Genomic DNA, 21,515 nt, shown 5'->3' with positions numbered 1-21,515 from the left:
CCTTCCCTCTCTAAGAATTTCACGGTCATCATCATCATCAGTCTACTCAAGATCCCTCCTTCTGTCATTTCTGTCTTCCCAGTTCAAACCCTGTCCCATTTTCCTCCCCAAATCATCTAAAATCTTTCAGTAAATGAAAGTTATTTTTTCAACTTGAAGTAAAATGTGTAAGGACACTCAGCACAATGTAATAACGTCTTCCAATAGTTTGTGGTACTTTTTTTTTTTTTAATGGAGGGACTGGGGATTGAACCCAGGACCTCATGCATGCTAAGCACACATGCTGTACCACTGAGCTATACCCACCCGCGCTGTCTTCCAATAGTTTGGATAACTAAAAATTTATATATAGTTAACATTTCAATATTCATATATTCTTCCACTATAATACATCATTAATATTATCTAATATTTAAACATCCAATGAAATATATAGTGGCATGATTCATAGCCCAATGTAAAGAAAAATTTGAAATACATTGGTTGACGTAGCCATTTTGATGATTTGATCTTTTGATTACAAAACTGACCTATTACAATTTTGAGTAGTATTTTCACAGAACAGGCTTCAAAACCAGAAATTTGTCTTGACAGTTGAACAATACTAGAATCAGATGCTATATGGAACCTTAGAAGGATAAGATTTATTCAATAGTCCTTTTTATCTTTCCCATTCTTTGCTATTACAGGTAAATAACAGGCCTATCACCTCCATAGTCCACAGGCGGAGGTGTCCGTCTTCATGTGCAGTGACAAGGATAGGTGGCTGAGTGTCTGTTAAATTGGTGCCTCCAAGATGTTTTTTATCCACTGGCTGTTGCTGTCCTCCCATGACATCTGTTTGCACACCTATTGGAAAATTAATGTTACCATTGTTTGTAGTACTTGAAATTTCAAATTTTATAGAATGTAAAAGTGGAGGCAGATAGGAAAACAGGGGGGAAAAACACATTCTTTTCCCTAGATTTTTTTTTAATGCCAGAAAACTTCAATCAGGGCAGAGAACAAAAAACCATTAACAAATGGATCCCATATCACTGGAAGAAATAGAAGAGCTTATTTTGGGTTCCATTGCTAAAGCCACTATACCGTGAGTAACAGCTAAACCTAGATAAACACCCAGTGTAAGTCTTACACGTTACAAAATGGCTTATGAATCTAGTATAAGTTTTAGGGAAACGGGCTAGAGACTAAGAAGCTAAGTAGTATTTTGGATTTTTAAAATCTAGAGTTAGTAGTTAAAAAGGCATCATCATAATGGAAATTCTACTTCTTAGACTACTGAATCCTACGGCACCTCCACATTTAGTCACAAAAAGGATACATGCTAATTACAGGTATTCGATCACCTAAACTCCCTATTGCAAATAAATTATGTTATTATAAGGAAGAGAGGAGATTTCATACTGACCTTTAACCTCATTGTCATGTATGCTCTGTTTGCTTCCCTGAATTAGGGGAGAAAAAGAGAAAGTATTTGTATGACATTGTAAGGAAATGAGATATAAATGAGTAGATTTTTTTTCAGATAGCTAAATTTACATTTCTAATTATATTAGTTTTAAATTTATTTTTAATTAATTCTTTGAAAAATGCATTGCAAAGATTTTTATGTTCATAAATAGATATCTGTAACACAGCACTTGCCGAGTGTAGCGTAGTAACGAGAGTAATTAAATGCCTGGTGCATATTGTGTTCTTGGTGCATGTTGTCTCTGATTCCATTGACAACAATGCCAGTTAGGCTTTATTAGCCCCTTTTTACTGATGAAGAAACAGAAACTTAGAGAGTAAGTGGTATCTCTAAAGCTAGTCAGATAATAAATGAGTGTTTGGATTCAAGTACAAGCCTGTCCAACACTTACATTCTTACAAGTTTATTCTTTCCACCATGCTAGTGCTTTCAAAATAATTTTTGTAGTGAAAACTTTCCTTCAAACAAAATCCTAACTAGAAACGAAATGTGTAAAAATATATGAAATTAGAACTGAGAACACAGTTTGAAAACCACTGCATTACATTATGTGTTGTAATTACGTGCTGTCTCTTCCCTCTGTGTAATGTGTGTAATACTTTTTAAGCAAAGATATAGTCTAAAATGACTATTTTGAACGTAAAAGTAGCATGTGTAATTGATTTTATTTATGATTATTTTCAGATATGAAAACCTTGAAAATTGGAAAAAAGGATGAAAACAGTTTAGACATTGCTTTTTAGTGGAAACAAAAAAGTGTTTGCATATATACAAGGGAGGGGCTCAATTGCAACAAATCACTATTTTTGGACCAACATTGGGTATGACAGGAAGACATATTCTCCCTATTTCTTGCTTACCTTGCTACTCTGTGGACCTTTGCTAGAATCACATTGGGATGAAGAACATATGGAATCCTGACTTGATCTCCTACAAGGCAAGGGGGGGAAGCGCAAGGAGGAAAAGTTGAGATATTTTGTCATACTCAGAGGGTGCGCTCCTCTTTTCAGTTTCAGTTGATTACTTCTTTCATCATCTGTGGATACTGTGGGTACTGTCTGAGTGTGGGAAACAAAAATCTGCCCTGTCCCACCGTTAAGGCTAGATTTAGTCCCAGAGGCTCTGATACTGAAATGGTGGAGAGCAGGGTGGCAATGGGGGCCCTGGAAAACCTGGTAACTTCTGTTCTGCAGTTTCCATTTCTGCTGGAATGGGCTGAAAACTGACTTAGGATTCTGGCGCAGATATATACAGAACATTCGTAGAATAAGAACACATTTTCGTCAAGGAGAAGGAGTGGTATTATATTCTGGATGATGATATGCTAGTACAGAAACTGATGTCTCCCCAGAGATGTGTTTACCATTGCCTATTGCCTGAAAATCAGAGCTCTCCAGCAAATGTAAATAGGAAAAATACCTTTTCTTAAAAATTAAAAAAAAAAAATCTCCTGCTCTCTCAGAAATGGATGAAGATTGCTCAGTTACAGTAGACATCATATGAAACCCGCTGTCATAGAGTCTTTCATATTTGCCCTATAAACCTTTTTTTCTGTTTTGTATCAGTGCTCAGAGTGTGGTCTGCAAGTGTGGTCAAGTGAGCATTTTCCATCTCTGACACTGTTGTAAAGGGAGCTGTGGGGCTGATATGGTAAGGGGCATTAGATCCCCAAACAGCAAATTGATCGCCCTGGGGACTATCCACCTACAAAAACAGTAACAGGGAAGAGAGCTAAAGCCAAGTAGTCAGCCCACCTATATCTCCCCTCTATTGTACCTTCCTAAATGCTGAGATGAGGACCCTTTTTATATCATCTACATAAATCCCAGGCATTATTTCTTGATCCGTTAAGTACTGAGTTACCTTGCACATTCAGGTTTACGAAAGAGGAACAGTATGTCATTAATTCTAAAGCGTTTAGGATCCAAGTCACGGTCCACAGTGAAGCAATCTTCAGGTCTGTACCTGGAAATAAGCATACATTTACGTGATAAAAATGTACAAATGCGGTGACTTACATTACTTATATCATATTGTGTATCTCATGCAGAGCCAATCAACTCCTGAAATGTTGATGGTTATTGTTAAATATGGAGAGAAAATCCAGAGGTATAGCATTTGAACATAATTTTCCTTAACAAGGCTCTATATAACGACATGATCTTTAGTGTTTAGAAGTCTTTTAACTTAGTAAGTTGGTCTAGTTTTCCAACCTGTAGTTCAGAGAGTGAGCTTATATGACTGCCTGGAAGTTTCATACAGTTTAAAGAATGGAATTCCACTTTTTAAATAAGTGGGGTGACAAATTTGAATAAAATACAGTTACTGCCCTCAAGCAGCTTATTTTTAAGTGGAAAAGAAAAGCAAGTAATTCAGTGATTACACTATTCTTGCTGTTCAAGTCTCCCATTGACCCAGATTCCCAAGAACCATACATCTTCCTAGGCAGTTTCCTGGAAGCAGAGTGATGGTCCCTCACCACCTGCCCTGGCACTTCATGGCTGGCTTTAAAAGCCACACTTGACATTCCTTACAGCCAATAGACCTTGTAGCTTTTTTTTTTTTTCCTTTAGTGGAAATTGCCTCTGCTAATTTGGATGATGAGTGATGAAGAATCTCCTGGGGAGTGAACCAAGCTCAGAAGCTGTGAGCTTGAGTTTGTGTTGAACTCAAATTTTTTACATACTTCTGCTCTGCAGGTGAACTGAATGGTGAAGTGCTTATTCATTAGCATCAACAGTTTCCAGTTCATGCCCCCAAAAAGCATGGGGCTTTGAACTAAAAGAGAAGAAAAAGAAGGGCTATTTCTCCGAACTGGTGAAGGGAACTTAGATAAAGTTTGAGGTAGAGGAAGAAATGGCCTCCACCATGAATATGGAAACCATCTTCAGCTTTAGAGCCAGACCTAAATTACCTTAGACAGTTTTGTGTTAAATTATATGTTTTGAAAAAATGCTCCAGTGATTCTAAATCAATTGTTTTTATAGAATCATCTTTTTATGGGAAGAGGACACTGTGTATGACCCATTATAATCAGTTATTTTTCTTCAGTTGGGTGTTGGGTTTGCGTGCATCCCTTGGCAAAATGCCTAGCACTTCCACAAGAAGTATCTCCACCTTTGAATTGGGAATAGTCTCAGGAGAGCTGCCCACCCCCCTCCTTTTAAGCTGTGACATTAGGACTATGATCTTTGCCTTTTTAGTCTATCTGCTTTCCCTAAGTAGTGAGTCATACACAAGCTGACACTTAACAGTGTGAGAATTGAATTAATAAGAAGGTGCACTCTTGAGGAGTGTTGGAAATGTTAGCTATCCTGACTGTGGTGGTGGTTTCATAGGTGTATACATCTATCAAAATTCATCAAATTGTACATCTGAAATATGTGTGGTTTACTGTACAGGAATTATACCACAATAACAGTGTTAATTTTTTTTAAATAAGAAGGTGCAGAATTGTGCAATGTATATTGATTTAGGAATAAAATGACAAGTATACAGTCTGTGAGAAAAGCCTAAAGGCAGGGGTTGAAGAGAAGGAGCAAGGATGACAAGAATTCTAGGGACAGGGCCCAGGAGAACCTGGTTGAGGTACAGAGCAGGGGTCTGCAAAAACAGCTACTTCAACTAAAGGTTCAAAGGAAAATACACCCAGAGTCCCCAAAAGGGAGAAATATTTCCTCCTAAAATGTGGTGAAAAGCAAAGACTCAGATATAGACTGGAAAGGGGCATGGAGTCCAGGTAGACCAGTAGAGTGTAAGAGACTTGTAGACAAGCAAAGATTTCTTTTGCATTTTCTTTTTTCTCCCCCTTGTCGTCTCTGACTCTCTTCTCTCCTCTTTCCTTCCCCCAGATGCTTAGATAGTCTTGAGTTTATTTTTAATTCATCATTGAGGTTCTTGGCCATCTTGTACCTCAGAGTACAGTTTTACAAACTCCTTTGACATAGGGTGTTCACACAAGGCCCTTGGTTAGAGCCCGATTATACAACTGGGGAAAGATTATTTATGATCTATCCATAGCAAATCATACAATGTTGCATTATTTCCTTTATAACCAATAGTAAGTACATTTAGAAATGGATTGCAGGGGGAGGGTAAAGTTTGTGGAACAGAGAAAATCTCACTGGTTGAGATGCAGAACTGTATATGTCATGCCCTTGTTGGTACTGGCCTGTAGTAAATTGGATGTGTTGGGGTGGTGAATGAGAAGGATAACTCATCTAGAATGTGTCTCACCATTTGACTTTAGTGACTGACTAGATAGAGGTTTCACTGGGAATACAGAAAGAGGTGTTTGTTGCGGGGTGGGGGTAGGTTGGGAAGAAGTTTTGAGCATGTGGGACTTTAAGGGTCTTGTTGGTAATCCAGATGGTAATTGCTAGCAGGATATGTGTGTTTGAAGATCTGAGGAAATTATTGTTTTAAGTTATTATATACTTTAAGTATTTGTTAAGGTTATGAATTTGGACAAGATCACACATGGAAAGCACATAGTAGAGTGAGAAGAGTAAAGGTAAAAGCACTTGGGAATGCAAGCCTCTAAGGTTCACTTTATTCATATCATTCTGGGATTTAGACACTTAGAACATAGTCTCCTCATGAACATAACCTCCAGGAAAAGCCTCCCTTGACAGAGTTATCACTTTTATTTATTGCTTTTTATTTTTTTAATTATTGAATGTTACTCTGGCTCTTCTGCAGTGCAACTTTTTAAGGAAACGATTATATTATTTAAGGAAATGATGCAACTCACACTTCTTTGACAGTAGATGTTACAAAATTCCATAAGATGATCACTCCATTTAAAGTTCCAGCAGCTATCATGTTATATCCTTCTACTTGTAATAAATCAATGCAGTTCACTTCTGTACTGATGGCAGGATTCTGAAGAAGGAAGGAAACAGACTCATGACCATCATGAATACAGTACAAATACACACAGGACAAATACAATGTGCATAGTTTGTTATTCTGTCACTAACTTAAAATGTCATATATATGTAGATAGATAGATAGATAGATAGATAGATAGATAGATAGATAGATAGATTTAAAATCCTAGAGCATGAAATTTAGTAAAACCTATTTTTTCTTTTTGGCATAAAGTATTTAATTTGTAGAATTTATTAAAACAACAAAAATATACCTCTCCTCTACTCTCTTCTTCCTTCAGCCTTGACCTATTCTTCCTTAATCTACCAACTATTAGATTACCTTCCCAGCTTTCTCGAACTTCTTGAAAGAATATTTCTTCTAACTTCTTGAAAGAATATTCTATATTAGCTGTTTTAACATACTTACCTTCCTTTCACCCATCGTCTGGCTTCTGCACCATGCCACTCTATGAAAGTATTTTTCTCAATATCACTAAGGACTTTCTATTGCCAGTGCTGTTTGATATATTTCAATTTTCTTGCCTCAAGTACTTTTTGGTAACTACTATGTTAGGTTCTTAGAATAGAAATATTCTATGTTAGGTTCTTGGAATAGTCAAATAGAATATCTGTGACTTGGAGAAACTTATAACACAATTCAGGCAAAGTGTTGATTAATGTACAGCTTTAAAGTGCTATATCAAAGGCATAAGCAAGACTTAGAAACATCTAAATAAGGTTAGAGGTCTGTTATTCTTGTCACTCTCAGTTGCTCTCTTTCCCCTGAAGCTCCTTGCTCTCTTGAGATGCTCGGCACTGGGCTTTCCTGGTTTTGCTTGTGTCTATACGATCCTTCCTTTTCTGTTTTCTCCTTGGTACTCTCTTACTCTACCAACCTTTTAAATGTTTATATCCTTAGGATTTACCTCCAGCCCATTTGCTTTTTCTTTTTTCTAACTCTCTCTGGGCAATCTCGTCCTCTTATGTTTCAGTAATCATCCCAATGTTAAGAACCTAATAGCCTAGTTCAGTCCCCTCCCACAAATTTCAGGCTTATATATATTAGAAATTTTATAAGTATCTCAAAGTTATGTCTAACCCATCACCTTCTTTAAGCATTTTCCTTCACTCTATTCTATATCTCATTGGGTAGCACTGCTTCCCAAAATTAAATTTTAAAAAAGCAGTGAATTAAAAAAATGAAATAAACTTTGCTGTTTAAGAATTGGTGGCACAAGGAATTATTTCAAGTAATTTTAAAGTATGATAATTTGACTGCACATTCCAGAGCTATATACTCTAAAGACAGAAAGTACAAAGAAAACAAGATCTTGAATAGTTTCAGCTATCACATTGCTAGTTATTTTATTTTTTCTGACTCTGTAGTCTAAATTCTATAATATAATGTATCATAATACAATATAATATGACATAAAACCCTATGTATTATATAGGATATATAGGTCATAGGATAAAGTAAATAAGTAATTATGTTGATGTCATTAGAAACAAAAATTTTCTGTGAGAGAGAAAGATATCATTTGAGATAAAATCAGTAAAGGCATGTTATTTTAAATATGAATGGGAATATCAATACAAACTGAGGATGTATTTTCTCTTAAATTTTTTTCCTAGCTCCATCCATTGAAAAGTTCTAAAAACAAGGCAATAAAAACTAGTGGCAATAGACATCTCTAAAATTCAGTTTGTAGTTTCTTAATACTGTTTTAATTTTATAATTAAATGAAGTTAATTGCACTAAAAGGAACTAGGATTTCTTGGGGAAATGGTGGATTCTAGATCTGGAGCAAGAAATGTACAAGATAAGCCTGGAAAATGATCATACTTGGAAGCTATCTGGAACTACTAGAGTCATGTCAGAAGAACTCAGGAGCCTGAAAAGTGTCCAACTAGCTTGAGATGGGACAATTTGAGAATTTATCAATAATAATGGCAAATGCAATAGAATGAAACACATAAGGAAAATTTAAATTTGTGATTTGATAATGATACTAAACAAACAAACAAAAAATCCACTAACCACTTTTGGAGGATGCAAGGGAACCTATTTCTTATTTTGAAAACTAATAAATATAAGGAAAGAGTTAATCAGTCACTTTGATTTCCTATCTGAACTGTACCTCAGTGCAACCAAATAGCTGATAACAGTTTTTCTTTAAAGACACATTCCAGCTAATAAATGAATCCAAACGGTAGAATGGGAACTCAGTGAAAGAATAGACCTAGATACTGATCATCAACTGCTGCTGACATCCAAAAAAAGAGAACTAGTCATTATGTAAATTTTGATGGAAGTACACGGCACTATAGTGACCTCCATGTCCTATAGTCTTATTTTTTTCAGTCAAAGCTTCATGCACCTGATATAACTACCAGATTAAAGGAAGTAAAGAAGTTAAATGCACCCTGAAGGTGCAATCAGAAAATGAGAAACTACAGTACCAGTATCTTCAAGAAATAAATTGCAAGGGAAAAAAACAAGAGAGAAATGGAAAGATAATCATAGATTAAAAGAGATTGAAGAGATGTATCAACTAGGGGTAACAAATTGCTTGACTGGATTCTGGTTGAAATAAACTGAAAATAAATGTATGAGAAAATCTGGACAATTTGAAGAGTGTGAGATGATTATATTAAGGACTTCTTGTAAATTATATTTTAGAAAAGATTTGAGAAAGTAATAGCACATTTTTATTTTTTGAGTCATTATCATTTAGAGATCCACACTGAAATATTTAGGGATGAAGTGACACAGTGTCTGGGATTCGCTTCAAAATAATTGAGCCATTGACAGTGGTTGTGGGAAGTAGTAGGAATAATGAGAAATAAATTTGGCCATGCATAGAGCATTTTTGAAGCTGGGTGATAGTACATAGAAGTTCATTGTATTGTTTTTTCTACTTTTGTATATGTTTATTATTTTCCATAATAAAAAGGAAAAAAATTCAGGAAATAAAACTTACATTAGCATGTTGAGAAAAGTTTTTCTCAATTATCAACTCCACATCTGGGATGGGAATAACCATGCTCCTATTTTTATTGGATGTCCTCAGATGCACAATACGGTTCCCGTTTTGCAGGACATGCACAACGTCAGGCAGCTCCCATATCACTGCCAGGTAAATATCGTCTTCCTTACCCTTGAATAGAAGTCCAGTGAGTACATGAAAAATTCAATTAATTATTTTATTTTGAGCTATTTTAAAGATATAGAGAAAAATAGAACATACAGTGACATACCCACCATTCAGCTTTATCAACTCTTAAGCCCCGTCTATCCCCTTCCAATATAATTCCTCTTTCTTTTTCACTCTTTCGAGGTAACTAGACACCTAAATATGGTTTCAGTCATGAAGAAGGCATTAGCATTCTTGGGTGGTAATAGACTCACAGGAAAAATAAATTAGTCTACCTCAATCATCCCAAAACAGCCCTGAGCATATTGCATTGTTAATCTTAAAGTAAACAAAGCAATTTTGGTGACAAACTGTAAAAGTGACTTGAGCATCCCAGAATGCATTATGAGTTATTAAGCTTCAGAGAGGAACCCTTTCCCAGAGTCTGCTGGGAAGCAACTCTGCCAGTGAATTATCTCCAAATGTGGATATAAACCATGTCAGAGGTGGCAGCTGTATGTGAATTTAATCTTTTTGATACCACTTCCACAGATCCCGACTAATCCCTTCAGCAAATAAAGGCTGGATGGGCAGGATGCTATGGTTGAGCAGCTATTCCGTTTTGCTCTTTGCTTGGACCTGGGCAAGGTTAATTAGGAGCAATCTAGGAAGGCTGATGGGGAAATACTATACTCAGTTTGCTGGCAAGAGAGAAGTTAAATGGGGGTTATCCAATGACTTGGTATTCCCAAGAAGAGCAAACAGAGCACATAAAAATGGATTGCAAACCTGGATCATTTTGATCTTCCCGCTGCGCTCCAAAGAGAGGAGCAAGTACTGGTGTTTTTCCTGAGCTTTCAGGAAAATCAGGCGTTGCAACCAGTGCTCCTCCTCCTTCCAGTCTTTCCTTTCTGGCAACACTTTCTTCTCTTGCCCACTGCCAAAATCCCAGATTTTAACTGTTCCTGAGCACACAGAGAAAAGACTCTTTATAGAGTTTATAGAAATTTATAGAAAGCCTGGCTTTTATCTCAGGAAAAAAACCCTGATCTAATTGAGAGCTTTCTGCAACAATTTATCCTGTTTGTTTCCTACTGAGACTGACATGTGAGTCTCTCTAGCCTTGCTGTGTACAAAATGTATTTCTTTATGCCTTCATTTGTCACAGGCTGATGGAAAATAATCAGGACCATGCATTTTCTTGAAAATTGTGACAGTTTTTTATGAAAATCTCAGACTCTCCTATCTAAGCTTTCTCTCTTAAGCGGATCCTTTCTGTCTTTATTCTCCCAATACTTTCCAGTTTGATAAGATACTCTCCAATGTCTGTCTGTCTGCCTACCTATCTATCTATCTATCTATCTATCTACCTATCTATCTAAATCATGCCACAATTATTACTAATAGTAAAATATCGTTCCAATGGTGTCATTTCCTAAGGTGCTAACATGTTTCAGAAGTAGCTTTTACTGCGTAACAAAAGGTTTAAAGTAATTCCAGTAGGTAGGAAACAATCAAGTTTTGAGTTGTTTTGTTGGTTCCATAAGAAAAATGCAAAAAGGGTGTCAAGTGTTCTTACATTTAAAATCATACTTTTTAAAAAATTTAAGTATAGTCAGTTACAATGTGTCAATTGCTAGTGTACAGCATAATGTCCTGGTCACACATATACATACACATATTGTTTCATATTCTTTTTCATTAAAGGTTATTACAAGATATTGAATATAGTACTCTGTGTTATACAGAAGAATTTTGTGTTTTTTAACCTATTTTTATATATACTTAATATTTGCAATTCTCAAACTCCCAGATTTATCCTTTCCCACCCACTTTCCCCTCTGGTAACCATAAGATTGTTTACTATGTCTGCGAGTCTGTTTTTGTTTTGTAGGTAAGTTCATTAGTGTCTTCTTTTTTCTTTTTTTACATTCCACATATGAGTGATATTATATGGTATTTTTCTTTCTCTTTCTGGCTTACTTCACTTACGGCAATCTCCAGGTCCATCCATGTTGCTGCAAATGACATTATTTTATTCTTTTTTATGGCTGAGTAGTATTCCATTGTATAAATATACCACATCTTCTATATCTGGTCATCTGTCAATGGACATTTAGCTTGCTCCCATGTCTTGGCTATTGTAAATAGTGCTGCTGTGAACACTGGGGTGCATGTATCTTTCCAAACTTGAGTTTCCTCCAGATATATGACCAGGAGTGGGATTGCTGGACCATAGGGTAAGTCTATTTTTAGTTTTTTGTGGAATCTCCACAATGTTTTCCATAATGGCAGCACCAATCATAACAAAGTTTCTTTATAGTTAACTTTGTTCATTTAGGAGATCCTGATGCATGGGCCAGGTGGGATGATAGTGTACATGCTGAATGCCTATTTCTAAGTCATTACTCAATGTAGAGAATTATCTTCCAACATGGGTTCTTATAGTGACCCAGGTTTAGAAACTGGTGGTCTGCTTCTCACAGCACTTTTCCTCCCCTCCCTTATCCCTAACCCCTCCCCCTCCCCCTGCTGCTTGTCTTCCAGCTGTAATCCTGCTGGACATCCAGGGTGTTTTCCTTCCCTTATGCCAGGTTCCCTCCATCAGCAGTTCTCACAACCCCATCATTTGCTTGTTTTTTCACTAACAACATCTTTAAACATTAATTTCTTCCTATACACCTAGCACGGTGGTAGGAGCAGGGGATGAAAAGTGAGCAGGCATAGTTCCTGCCCTCGAGGACTTTATGGTCTTTTAGGAAGTCATAAAAACAAAGGAAGTGGTCCTGCTCTCACTCTTTCCCAGGTAGGTGGACCACAGGCTCATGGCTCAGATTTCCTGCTACCTTAGGACTTTGGCAGTAAGATTTAGTGGGGTAGAGAGCAGGGCGGGTACCGCTCAGTTCTTCCCAGGCAGTGGGTTGGTGAGAATGGGAGAGTGCTGCTGGCTTGTGGCTAGGGCTTCTCTGGGAGTCAGAGAATCCTACTTTTCAGGGTGTCCTAGACCCAGAGTCTTTGTCAATTAACATATGTACCTCTGAGGAAGACAAAACGGTCAACATTTGAAAGAATTCTAGACTCTAGACCTAACAGTGAAATATGACTTGCTTGTATGAAAAATAACACTATCTCAGTCATCTATATGAGTTTCTTCTTTCTTTTTTCAGTCTTATAGTCTGTTATTTTAGGTACCTCTTGTGTCTTTAACTTTTCATTAGCTTTTTGCAATGAATCTTTCTTTCTTTCTTTTTTAATCTAACAAAAACATGGAACATCCTTATGTAGAAAATTGCAAAATGTATAGTAAGGTATTACAATAGAACTAAATACAGAAACATAATACTTTCGTGAACAGGAACATTCAAAAATGTAAAAATTTCAAGTTTCTTCAGAATAATCCACAGATCTAATACAATTCCAATCAACATTCCAGCATGGTTATGGTGGACAATGGTTACCTGCATTGGTCAGAGCTCCTAACTTTCATATGTATGCAAGATATGCCTATAGAGCAGTAGGACTGCTTAAGAATTGTTCCAGATGAAGAGCAGTTGCATTTACTCACACCCCATCGATTCAGCATTCATGATTTTATTTCATGTGTATTGTTATCTGCTCACACTTAAACTCAGACTTTCACATCAGAATACTCATTCAATCCATCAATTGGTTTACAAGCAAGTATTAATTTAGGAAATATATCCCTACAGTAAATATATTCCAGTAGCTATGTAGATGGTCATCTTGTCTAGATAAAGCAGTTCTTTCAGGGGAATTCAGAATAAGGCAGGTGAAAGGAGAGGCAGGTTGTAGCTCTCTGGTTCCAGCAGGTTCTATGCAGTGCCTCACAGCATGAGGGGCAGCAAATGACACAGGACAACTGGAGCATGACATCCTCTCAAGTGTGACATGACACATGCCCTTAAGGAGCTGGATGAATAAACCAGTCCAGTATAGACTTCTAGATGTGATATAGCAAAGTTGGAAGGATATTTTGTCTGGTCCCGTATTGTCAGTAAAAATATTACCAGCAAGCGCTAAACTGAATTTCTGTCTCTTCGCTGATGGTATCCAAAAGTAGAAGGACAGAATGAGTCAGTGCAACACAGGTAAGTCCCAGTCAAGATGGACTGAGATGGTACATGTGAAAGGCTTTGCAGACTGAAAAGCAACTAGATAAGTGTAACGAAAGGTATTGGTTATTTTGAACATCGGTATCAAGGCCTTAACGCCTGTTAGAGAAGAGCCCAGCACTGTTCAGGCAGGCACAGCACTCTCCCTGGCATGCTTACAGATTCCAGCCTGATTCACACTTGCCCTCCAACCCAAACAAGTGAGATGAGATCCTAGAACAAATTCTCAGGACACTAAAGTAGAGAGGCCATGTTCTGGATATTAGTCTGACCATTATATGCTCCTGTGGCAAAAAGAAATCCACTTTCATCGACAGCGGCAGAAGTCAGTTCAACATTGAAGCCATGCGGGTCTGAAATCTGATATATTTGGAGGCCAGTCTCGAGTTCCCATACCTACAGGAAAGAACAAAACAATCAAATGATCCAGAAGCCCTTCGATTTGCATCAATTTTACAGTACTCAAAATAGCCTCAAAATTGGTGCAATGCACATCTAACACCTTTCCCAACATTCTGCCATGAAGGTTGGCTTGATCAAAGAAAGGGCTAAAAGATGCAGTACTGTCTAATAGGCTGGAGGGTGTCTGTAACGTATGTAGGTGGGCTGAGACAAGCAGTGACTATTCCAGGCAGCCCCTGGCTGCCGAGGAAGTAGTCAGTTGCTACTGTCAGCATGAAGCTTAGCAGCAAGATAGAAATGTACCAGTTAAAAGTTCAGCAGAGAAAGAAATCAAACTGAATTTATTCTCTGTTGACATTCATCCAAATGAGCTAGGGACCACAGGACAAAATCTGGGTTAACAGCAGGAAATCTGAGAAAACCCTGAGGAAAGAGCTCACTGACTTTTCCAATGAGTGTTCTGATTAGGGACAAGGGCTCAGCTCTTAAGAGAGAGAAAAAGGAAGGGAGGGTGTGGGAGGCCGAGACTTCAGAGTAGGCTCTCTGTGTAATTAGGCTGGGTGCAATCAGAAAGTCTGAAAGCATGTTAAGTCTCATCATTGTCTCTTTCAAAACGGAGTAGAAGTTTTAGAGCCGCAGTCTTTTGGTCTGAATCTTTCCCTCTTTACGGATCTGCGAACATCGAGTGTATATTGGAATGCCAGCAAGTTAAGAAAACTGAACTGGCAACGCAGAGTGATTGCACTCACGGTGTCTGGAGACAAGGGCAGCATAAACCAAGGGCCGGAGGTGGGGAGGTGCACTGTTTCTCCAAAGAACTGAAAGTCAGTTGTTGCAGCTGGAGGGAAAGAGGGAGAGTGAGAGAAGATGTAGCTGATGTAGTAAATAGTCTGAAGGCCAGGTAACAAAGGGCCACTGACTCAGCAGTGGCAGAGCCAGGATCTGAGTGAAGTCCGTCTGGCCCTAAAGCCCGTGTTCTTAACCACCGTGTGCCCCTGATAGAGACGAGGTCCTGCAGGGAGAAAGGAATGAGGGCCACTGCACGAAGGGGTCTCAGAGGCTACCTGTTCCCTGGCCCAAAGTATGATGCTTCTCCAACAAATCTGGTATGAAAACTCACTTAGTTGTCTCCCCTTCCCCTTCTCTTGCAGGAAAGACAGCTTTCCGCTTAAGAGGTCAGGATTTTATGAAAACAGACAGGTTTTTGTTTCTGTTTCCCTCTACTTACTCTGTAGACATTATCAGAAATAAGTGACACCTAAATGAACTTGGGAGATTTTGGCCTAAGAAAATCTCCACCAGACGAGCACAGAAGGTCAAAGATCGAGAGGAGATTTGAAGGCTTCCCCAGGGAGTGTTTTCCACTGCTCCGTATGTCTCCTTCTGGAGAGCATGCATGAAATAAAAGGATAAACACTTCAAGCAAATACCTCCAGCCATCACTGCTAGATGACTTCAGTGATCGTAATTACAGGTCTGGTTACAATGGTCAAGTACCCTGGCCTCTAGGGAACACAGTAATGACAGGGCCAGAGGACTACAGAGGAAAGGATGTGGGTATTCACCACAGAGAAGCCTGGGTTCATATCCCAGCCATGATGCTCACTAGTTATATGCACTGGAGCATGGAACTTTGTATCTGTCCACAGAGAACTAGCTTGAGGATTAAACAAGATCATGAATTTAAGGTACTTGGCACATATCCTGTGCTTACAGGGGTTATAGTAAATGTCTGTGCATTTCTTTCCCTTCCTTCTTAACGTTCTCTCTTTCCCATAGCTCAGTTTAAACATTTTACGTATATATATATATATATATATATTTATATGTATACATACACACACACATATACACTAGTTTTTTCTCCTTTATGTATTCCTTTAAAATTCCTACTTTCACAGGAAGAACTAGCTTTATTTTTTCAATTGAGCATGTAGCTTAAAAGCAAGCAGTCTGAGCTGGCTTAAAATGCATATTTTTCACATGTTCATGAAAGCTAAAAATAGCTCTGATGTAGCTCTGATCATATGTGCTGTGGGGTTCCAGGACAAGTAAGAGGCCTCACAGAGAGCCAGAGGGGCTCCAGTCACAGGATGTCTGCCTGCCCCCAAATCACTCATGCTGTGAAGACATAGACCAGAAAACACAGACAACATTCCTTTCCTAAGACATACCTCCCTTAGCTGAGATAATGATCGTCTATACAATACCTGGACGCCAGACCATCAGAACTGGTCACAGCCCCGACCAGAGTCATGTAGCCCTACCCTCTCAAGACCCCCTCCCTTCCCTACTATCTCAACATTGACCAATCAGAGACTTGTACACGAGCTGACCACTGCACCTTGTGACCCCTCGGTGCCTGACATAACCCTCCCTAATAAAAGACCTCAGCAACCGGCCCTCGGGACACACACAGGCACCTCTCGTCTGTGTGGTCCGCTGTTGTCTGTGACAGCATCCCTAATAAACTCCTTCTCTATTTTCACCCTTTGCCTTTGGTAAATTCTTTTACCGCCCATGCACCGGCCGGCCGGACCCCATGACATGTGCCACTGCCTTTATTTAATCACTCAAAAACTCACCTATAAGAAGAGAAAATTCTGCTTTCTCTTTTTCTTCCTGAAGAGTCAATAGGTACCCACCTTAATTATGGATTCAGAGCAGATAGTAAGTACTTGGTGAAAATATCTGTTGTAAAGCATGACATTGATTTCCCATTCATGAGTGTGAGGAACCTGTTTTGTATCTTGTATCATCCTAGTTAAAGGATACATGTCCATAACACTAGATCCTGGAACAGAAAGAAGAATCTCTCAGACATCCTCGATATTAGGAGATCTGAATCACAAAGGATTTTATTCAACCAGTTGTGTTTGGAAACAGTTGGTCAGTGAGATTATTAGTATCAGTGGGATTATTAGTGCCTAGGAAATCTAATGAGGTGAAAACATATTGATTTAATCAAAAAGCATTTTTGACAAATGAAACAAATATGATTTGGCCAGAGAAAAGTATTCATTTTGGGCTTCATTAATTTTCAAGTGTAGGACATTTGGACTTCCTTGATATCTTTTCAGTGGCCCCTATTTTCCTGTTTTTTTTTATGGTTTACTTTTTTCCTTCTTTACAGTGTCTACCGCATGCCTCTTCATCTAGTGTAGAATAATAATGGTAATGGTCAGCTTTCTGCTGAAGGAAAGCTTCCGTTTAGTGATTGAGATATATTGTTGGAAAGCTCTGTCAACCAGTGAATGATAAAGCACTTTGTAAACATGGTTTTATCAAATGTAATGAACAAAAAGATTTGCAAGCCAGTGCTTGCAACATCAATGTTAAGTAAGCGTGATTCCTAAATCATTCATGGTGAATTAGCTGGGGAGCAGGTATTCCCTACTTGCATTTTTAAAGGGGTGTTTGGTTTGGTTGTACAGTAATCTTATAAACTTCAAGTATGATTTAACTCTCAAAAGCAACTATGTATTCTAGTGTAATGTCTAGAACTATAAGTAAGAACCTCAAATCTTTCCGCAGTTCAAACAAAAGTGAAACTTCTTCCCTAATTTATTGATGTGGATATTAAGCTACCAAAGGCTGACCCTTTGTATTGGTTTCCTCAGGTCCCTCCAAAGAGATCTCAATTGTAGCGAAAGTTTCAGTGAAAGTTACTAAACTCTTAACTAAAGTGTTTGAATTTTAAGGTAAATTCTATTCATATGTAAAGAACAGAGGTGGCCCTTCTGGAAATATTTCTCAATTCAAATACCTCAGGATGGAGGTGGTGACCAGGAAATCAAGTAACACTTTGAGCTTCTTTGTAGGTCCTTTAACATTGTGCTGATTGTGACTGACTTTATCCAGACTGACACCAAAGCGGGATATACTTATGAACAGCTGGCAATCCTCTGCATGTCTGGCTAGTTGCCCTACTACTACGGAAGCACTGCAGTACAGAGAAGTAGGACGGATTCAGGGCTCAGAAGCTTTGGGACTGAATCCCAGCTCTATGTTTTAACCCAATGTCCTACTAGTCAGCTGAACTACTTAATAGTCAGTTTTGTCCTTTATAAAATAGGATAAAGAATAATGCCTACTTCAGGTGGTAGTTGTGCAGATCAAATGAAATAAAATCCATAAAAGCACTTCGTGAAAGAACTAGTCAAATGGTAGTTGTCTGAATAGAGTAGCGACGGCAACGGTGGTGACAGTAACGATGGCACATCCTACAATGTGGTGTTGCTGTCATTTAGAAGATGACAATGGCTGCTTCATTTGAAAGCACAAATTAAAATCTGAGAGCTAAGCTTCATGCAATTCTGGTGTCACGTTGATGGTTGCAGTCAGTGTATGCAATTTTAGTGATGACTCAGCAAGACACAGAATTGTATATTTCTGTAAGTAGAGTACCATCAGAATTACATAAAATTGGGAAGAAATTTTGATTTTATGGTTTTTTTGTGGGTTTTGTTTTTGTTTACGGTCTTGATGCTTGAGTTTTTAGCTACCCTGATGATAAATGATGTGGAAATGCTGAGCCCAGCAATCAAACATGCAAGTTGGGGCACTGAGAGAAAATTCACTTGTAGTCATTATTATGTTATTTTTGGAGGAGGTAGTGTAGAGGAGGGGAGCTTACAACTAGAATTAAGTTCTGTTTTACAAGATGGAAAATTATCTATCAAGCATCAAGTGCTTCTAATCCGGAAAAAAACCCAAATGTTAAAAATGGTTATATGCTACACCAACAGAGGTAGCACCAACCACTTCTCTGCCCTAATTAACCCCACAGGAATTCAGAGCAGGTAGGTGGTCAGCGGGAAAATGCTTAGTAAATGCCTTCTGGGTTGTTGTTCCAGAAGGAAGAAGTACTATTAATACCATTCATTTCTTCTAAAGCTCCTTCTAAGGGTTCAACCAGATGCCGAGCAAGGTCTTTGGTCTCTTTAGTAAACACATGTTCCTAAGAGGCAGCAGGAGAAGGGGGCAACAAATTGTTGGCATCAGTATGAGGGGAGGTCTGTCATTCAGGGCTCTATCCTCTCTCTGCACTGTTCTTTGTCTAGAACAAAAGGCAGGTGGGAGGGTCAGCACCCTCCTCACTGAGTAACTGTCTCTGAACCAGAGTGCATGGGGCCACATTGCGTCTCTCAAGAAAAGGGGCACTGACGCCTCACGCTGGTGCAGCCGCTCCAAGACGGGTCCTACTGCTGCCCCCGACAGTCACCGTAGAAGTGGATTTGCCTAAATGTGGCAGCCATTTACATCCCACTTCTCTGCTTAACCCCGCCACCCTGAATCCTAGGTTCAAGACCTCATCCACCAAGCCATAAAAAAACAGGAAGGGACAGAATTGAATTCAGTTGTCTACTGTGAGAAATCACGGTTTATAAATTCCCTGTCTGGTTTTGTTTTTCTTATAGTCAGCGATCAAGTGCTAATTTAAAAAAGGTTAAAAATCAAGCTCTGAGGTTTGTTTGCCATTAACTGGGTGCACTTACCTGTAATAAGCATGCCGTGATTGGCATCAAATACCATAGAGTAAATCTGCATGTCTCCGGGTCCTCCCTGGCTGTCATGGAAGACTTGTAATAGTGAAAGAGTCTGTATATCCCACACCCTGAAAACCTGGAGGAATAAAGATCATGGGTCACCGCTTTTCCACTTTACTTTCCCTACTCAAAGCTATTTAAGTGAAGCATTTTCAGAATCTGAAATATGCTCTTAAAAACTTGCAGCAAAGTATGATTTATATGATGAGAGAAATAGTAGAGAAAATATAAAAATAGAAAGCAAAAAGAAATAGCAAGGCTTCAAAGCAAAGTGTATGAACTCTATAGATCCAAATAAGAGAGGCATACAGAGCAATGAGTGGGCTCCACCCAGAGCCTGGGCACTGGAACAGACAGTGGCAGCAGGAGAACAGCTCCTGCAGGGCAGACAGGACCAAAAGCACACTCACTGCTCCATGGCAGAGCCCAAGCAGGGACTGAGAAGCAGTAGGTTGTGCTCTGTTTTCATCTGGAGGCACAGTTTACAGAAAGCTGTAGGATCAGTGAAAGGGGAGGACACTGCCTTTTGACCAGGAACTAAACCAAGGCAACCTCTGGCTCAGGGTCTAGGCTTATTTGTAGACTGGGGCCCAGGGGCCATGTGGAGGATGGATGGTTAAAGATGTGCAGGAGTGAGCATGCAGACCACACACATGCACAAACGCGCACGCACACACGCGGAGATACAAGCCCCTAAATGTTAAAAAGAAACTATAATGTTAAGAAAAACTTAGGAAATGTTAGCTATCTTGATTGTGGTGGTGATTTCATTGATGTATACATCTATCAAAATCCACCAAATTGAACATCTGAATTATGTGTGGTTTACTAAACAAGAATCATAGAATAATAAAGGTGTTAAGGCAAATAAAAATTTAAAGGAGGGTACCTTTATGAACTTAAGAGTTGAAAAGGATTTCTTAGCACAAAAAGCATGAGCCATAACAAGCTGATAAATTTAACTAAATAAAAATTAAAAACCTCTGTTCAATCAAAGCGATAGTCACAAATTCACAAAGGATAGAAACAACTCAAATCCTCAGTGGCCAAGCTGAATAAGCACATAACGTATATGCAACAGAATACCATGCAGCAGTTAAAATAATAAACTAGAGTTATATGTAAGAACATAGAGAAATCTCAAAATACTGAGGGGAGAAAAAGGAAATCTCAGTAATATTCATTCACTATATTCATAGAGAACATTGAAACATGCAAAAATTTGAAAATGGATAAAAAGGACACTATGAACTCATCTGCAAAACAGAAACAGTCTTGCACACATAGTAAACAATCTTATGGTTACTGAGAAAAGCGGGGGGGAAGGGATAAATTTGGGAGTTTGAGATTTACAAATGTTAGCCACTATATATAAAAATAGATTTTTTAAAAGTTCCAGCTGTATAGCACAGGGAACTATGTTTAATATCTTTAATAACCTGTAATGAAAAGAATATGAAAATGAATATATGTATGTACATGCATGACTGGGACATTATGCTGTACACCAGAAATTGACATATTGTAACTGATGGTACTTCAGTTTAAAAAAAAAGAAACATGCAAAAATAAAACTATATACCATTTAGGGCCACTTACATATGTACTAATGGTATGAAAACATGGTACTTGTTCAAAATTTAATACAAACTCATCAAAGATTCATCTCCTCTGGACAACTTCCATTGGTCACCCATTCAACCTAGGTGTTCTTCCTCTGATGCCCATAGTACTTGCCTGTCTTAATGGCAACTAGCAATTATATGATGACTAATTCAGTGGCCTTTTCTACGAAACTGTAACTTGCTTGAGTGAATAACCATGTCTTATTTGATTCTGTTTCTCCAGTGTCTTATGTATTCTCTTCAGTTTGGTTGGTTAGTTGGTTTTTGGTCTGTTTGCTTGCGTATTCCCTGTCTTGGTCCAATAGGAATTTAGAGTGGTGC

At 38.3% G+C, this 21,515-nt stretch overlaps 1 protein-coding gene and 1 long non-coding RNA gene across 2 annotated transcripts in view; one reads left to right on the top strand and one right to left on the bottom strand.

Annotated features, from left to right (window-relative positions):
- WDR64 (WD repeat domain 64) overlaps positions 1-21,515 on the bottom strand; it is a 60,346-nt gene that overhangs the window by 18,382 nt on the left and 20,449 nt on the right. Inside the window, exons 11-20 of the mRNA XM_032466505.1 lie at positions 19,519-19,645; positions 16,666-16,814; positions 13,891-14,014; positions 10,275-10,450; positions 9,333-9,509; positions 6,228-6,358; positions 3,338-3,439; positions 2,335-2,404; positions 1,412-1,448; positions 710-849 (exon numbers count right to left, since the gene is read on the bottom strand). Of these exons, the coding sequence (XP_032322396.1) occupies positions 710-849; positions 1,412-1,448; positions 2,335-2,404; positions 3,338-3,439; positions 6,228-6,358; positions 9,333-9,509; positions 10,275-10,450; positions 13,891-14,014; positions 16,666-16,814; positions 19,519-19,645 (1,233 nt within the window). The remainder of the gene's footprint in view (positions 1-709; positions 850-1,411; positions 1,449-2,334; positions 2,405-3,337; positions 3,440-6,227; positions 6,359-9,332; positions 9,510-10,274; positions 10,451-13,890; positions 14,015-16,665; positions 16,815-19,518; positions 19,646-21,515) is intronic.
- Positions 1-21,515, top strand: part of LOC116659246 — a 52,458-nt gene that overhangs the window by 18,402 nt on the left and 12,541 nt on the right. The window lies entirely within an intron of this gene.

Source organism: Camelus ferus, chromosome 23 (genome assembly GCF_009834535.1).
Source record: "Camelus ferus isolate YT-003-E chromosome 23, BCGSAC_Cfer_1.0, whole genome shotgun sequence".
NCBI lineage: Eukaryota > Metazoa > Chordata > Mammalia > Artiodactyla > Camelidae > Camelus > Camelus ferus.
Note: the sequence above shows the minus strand (reverse complement) of the source record. Positions and strands in the feature narration are given on the sequence as shown.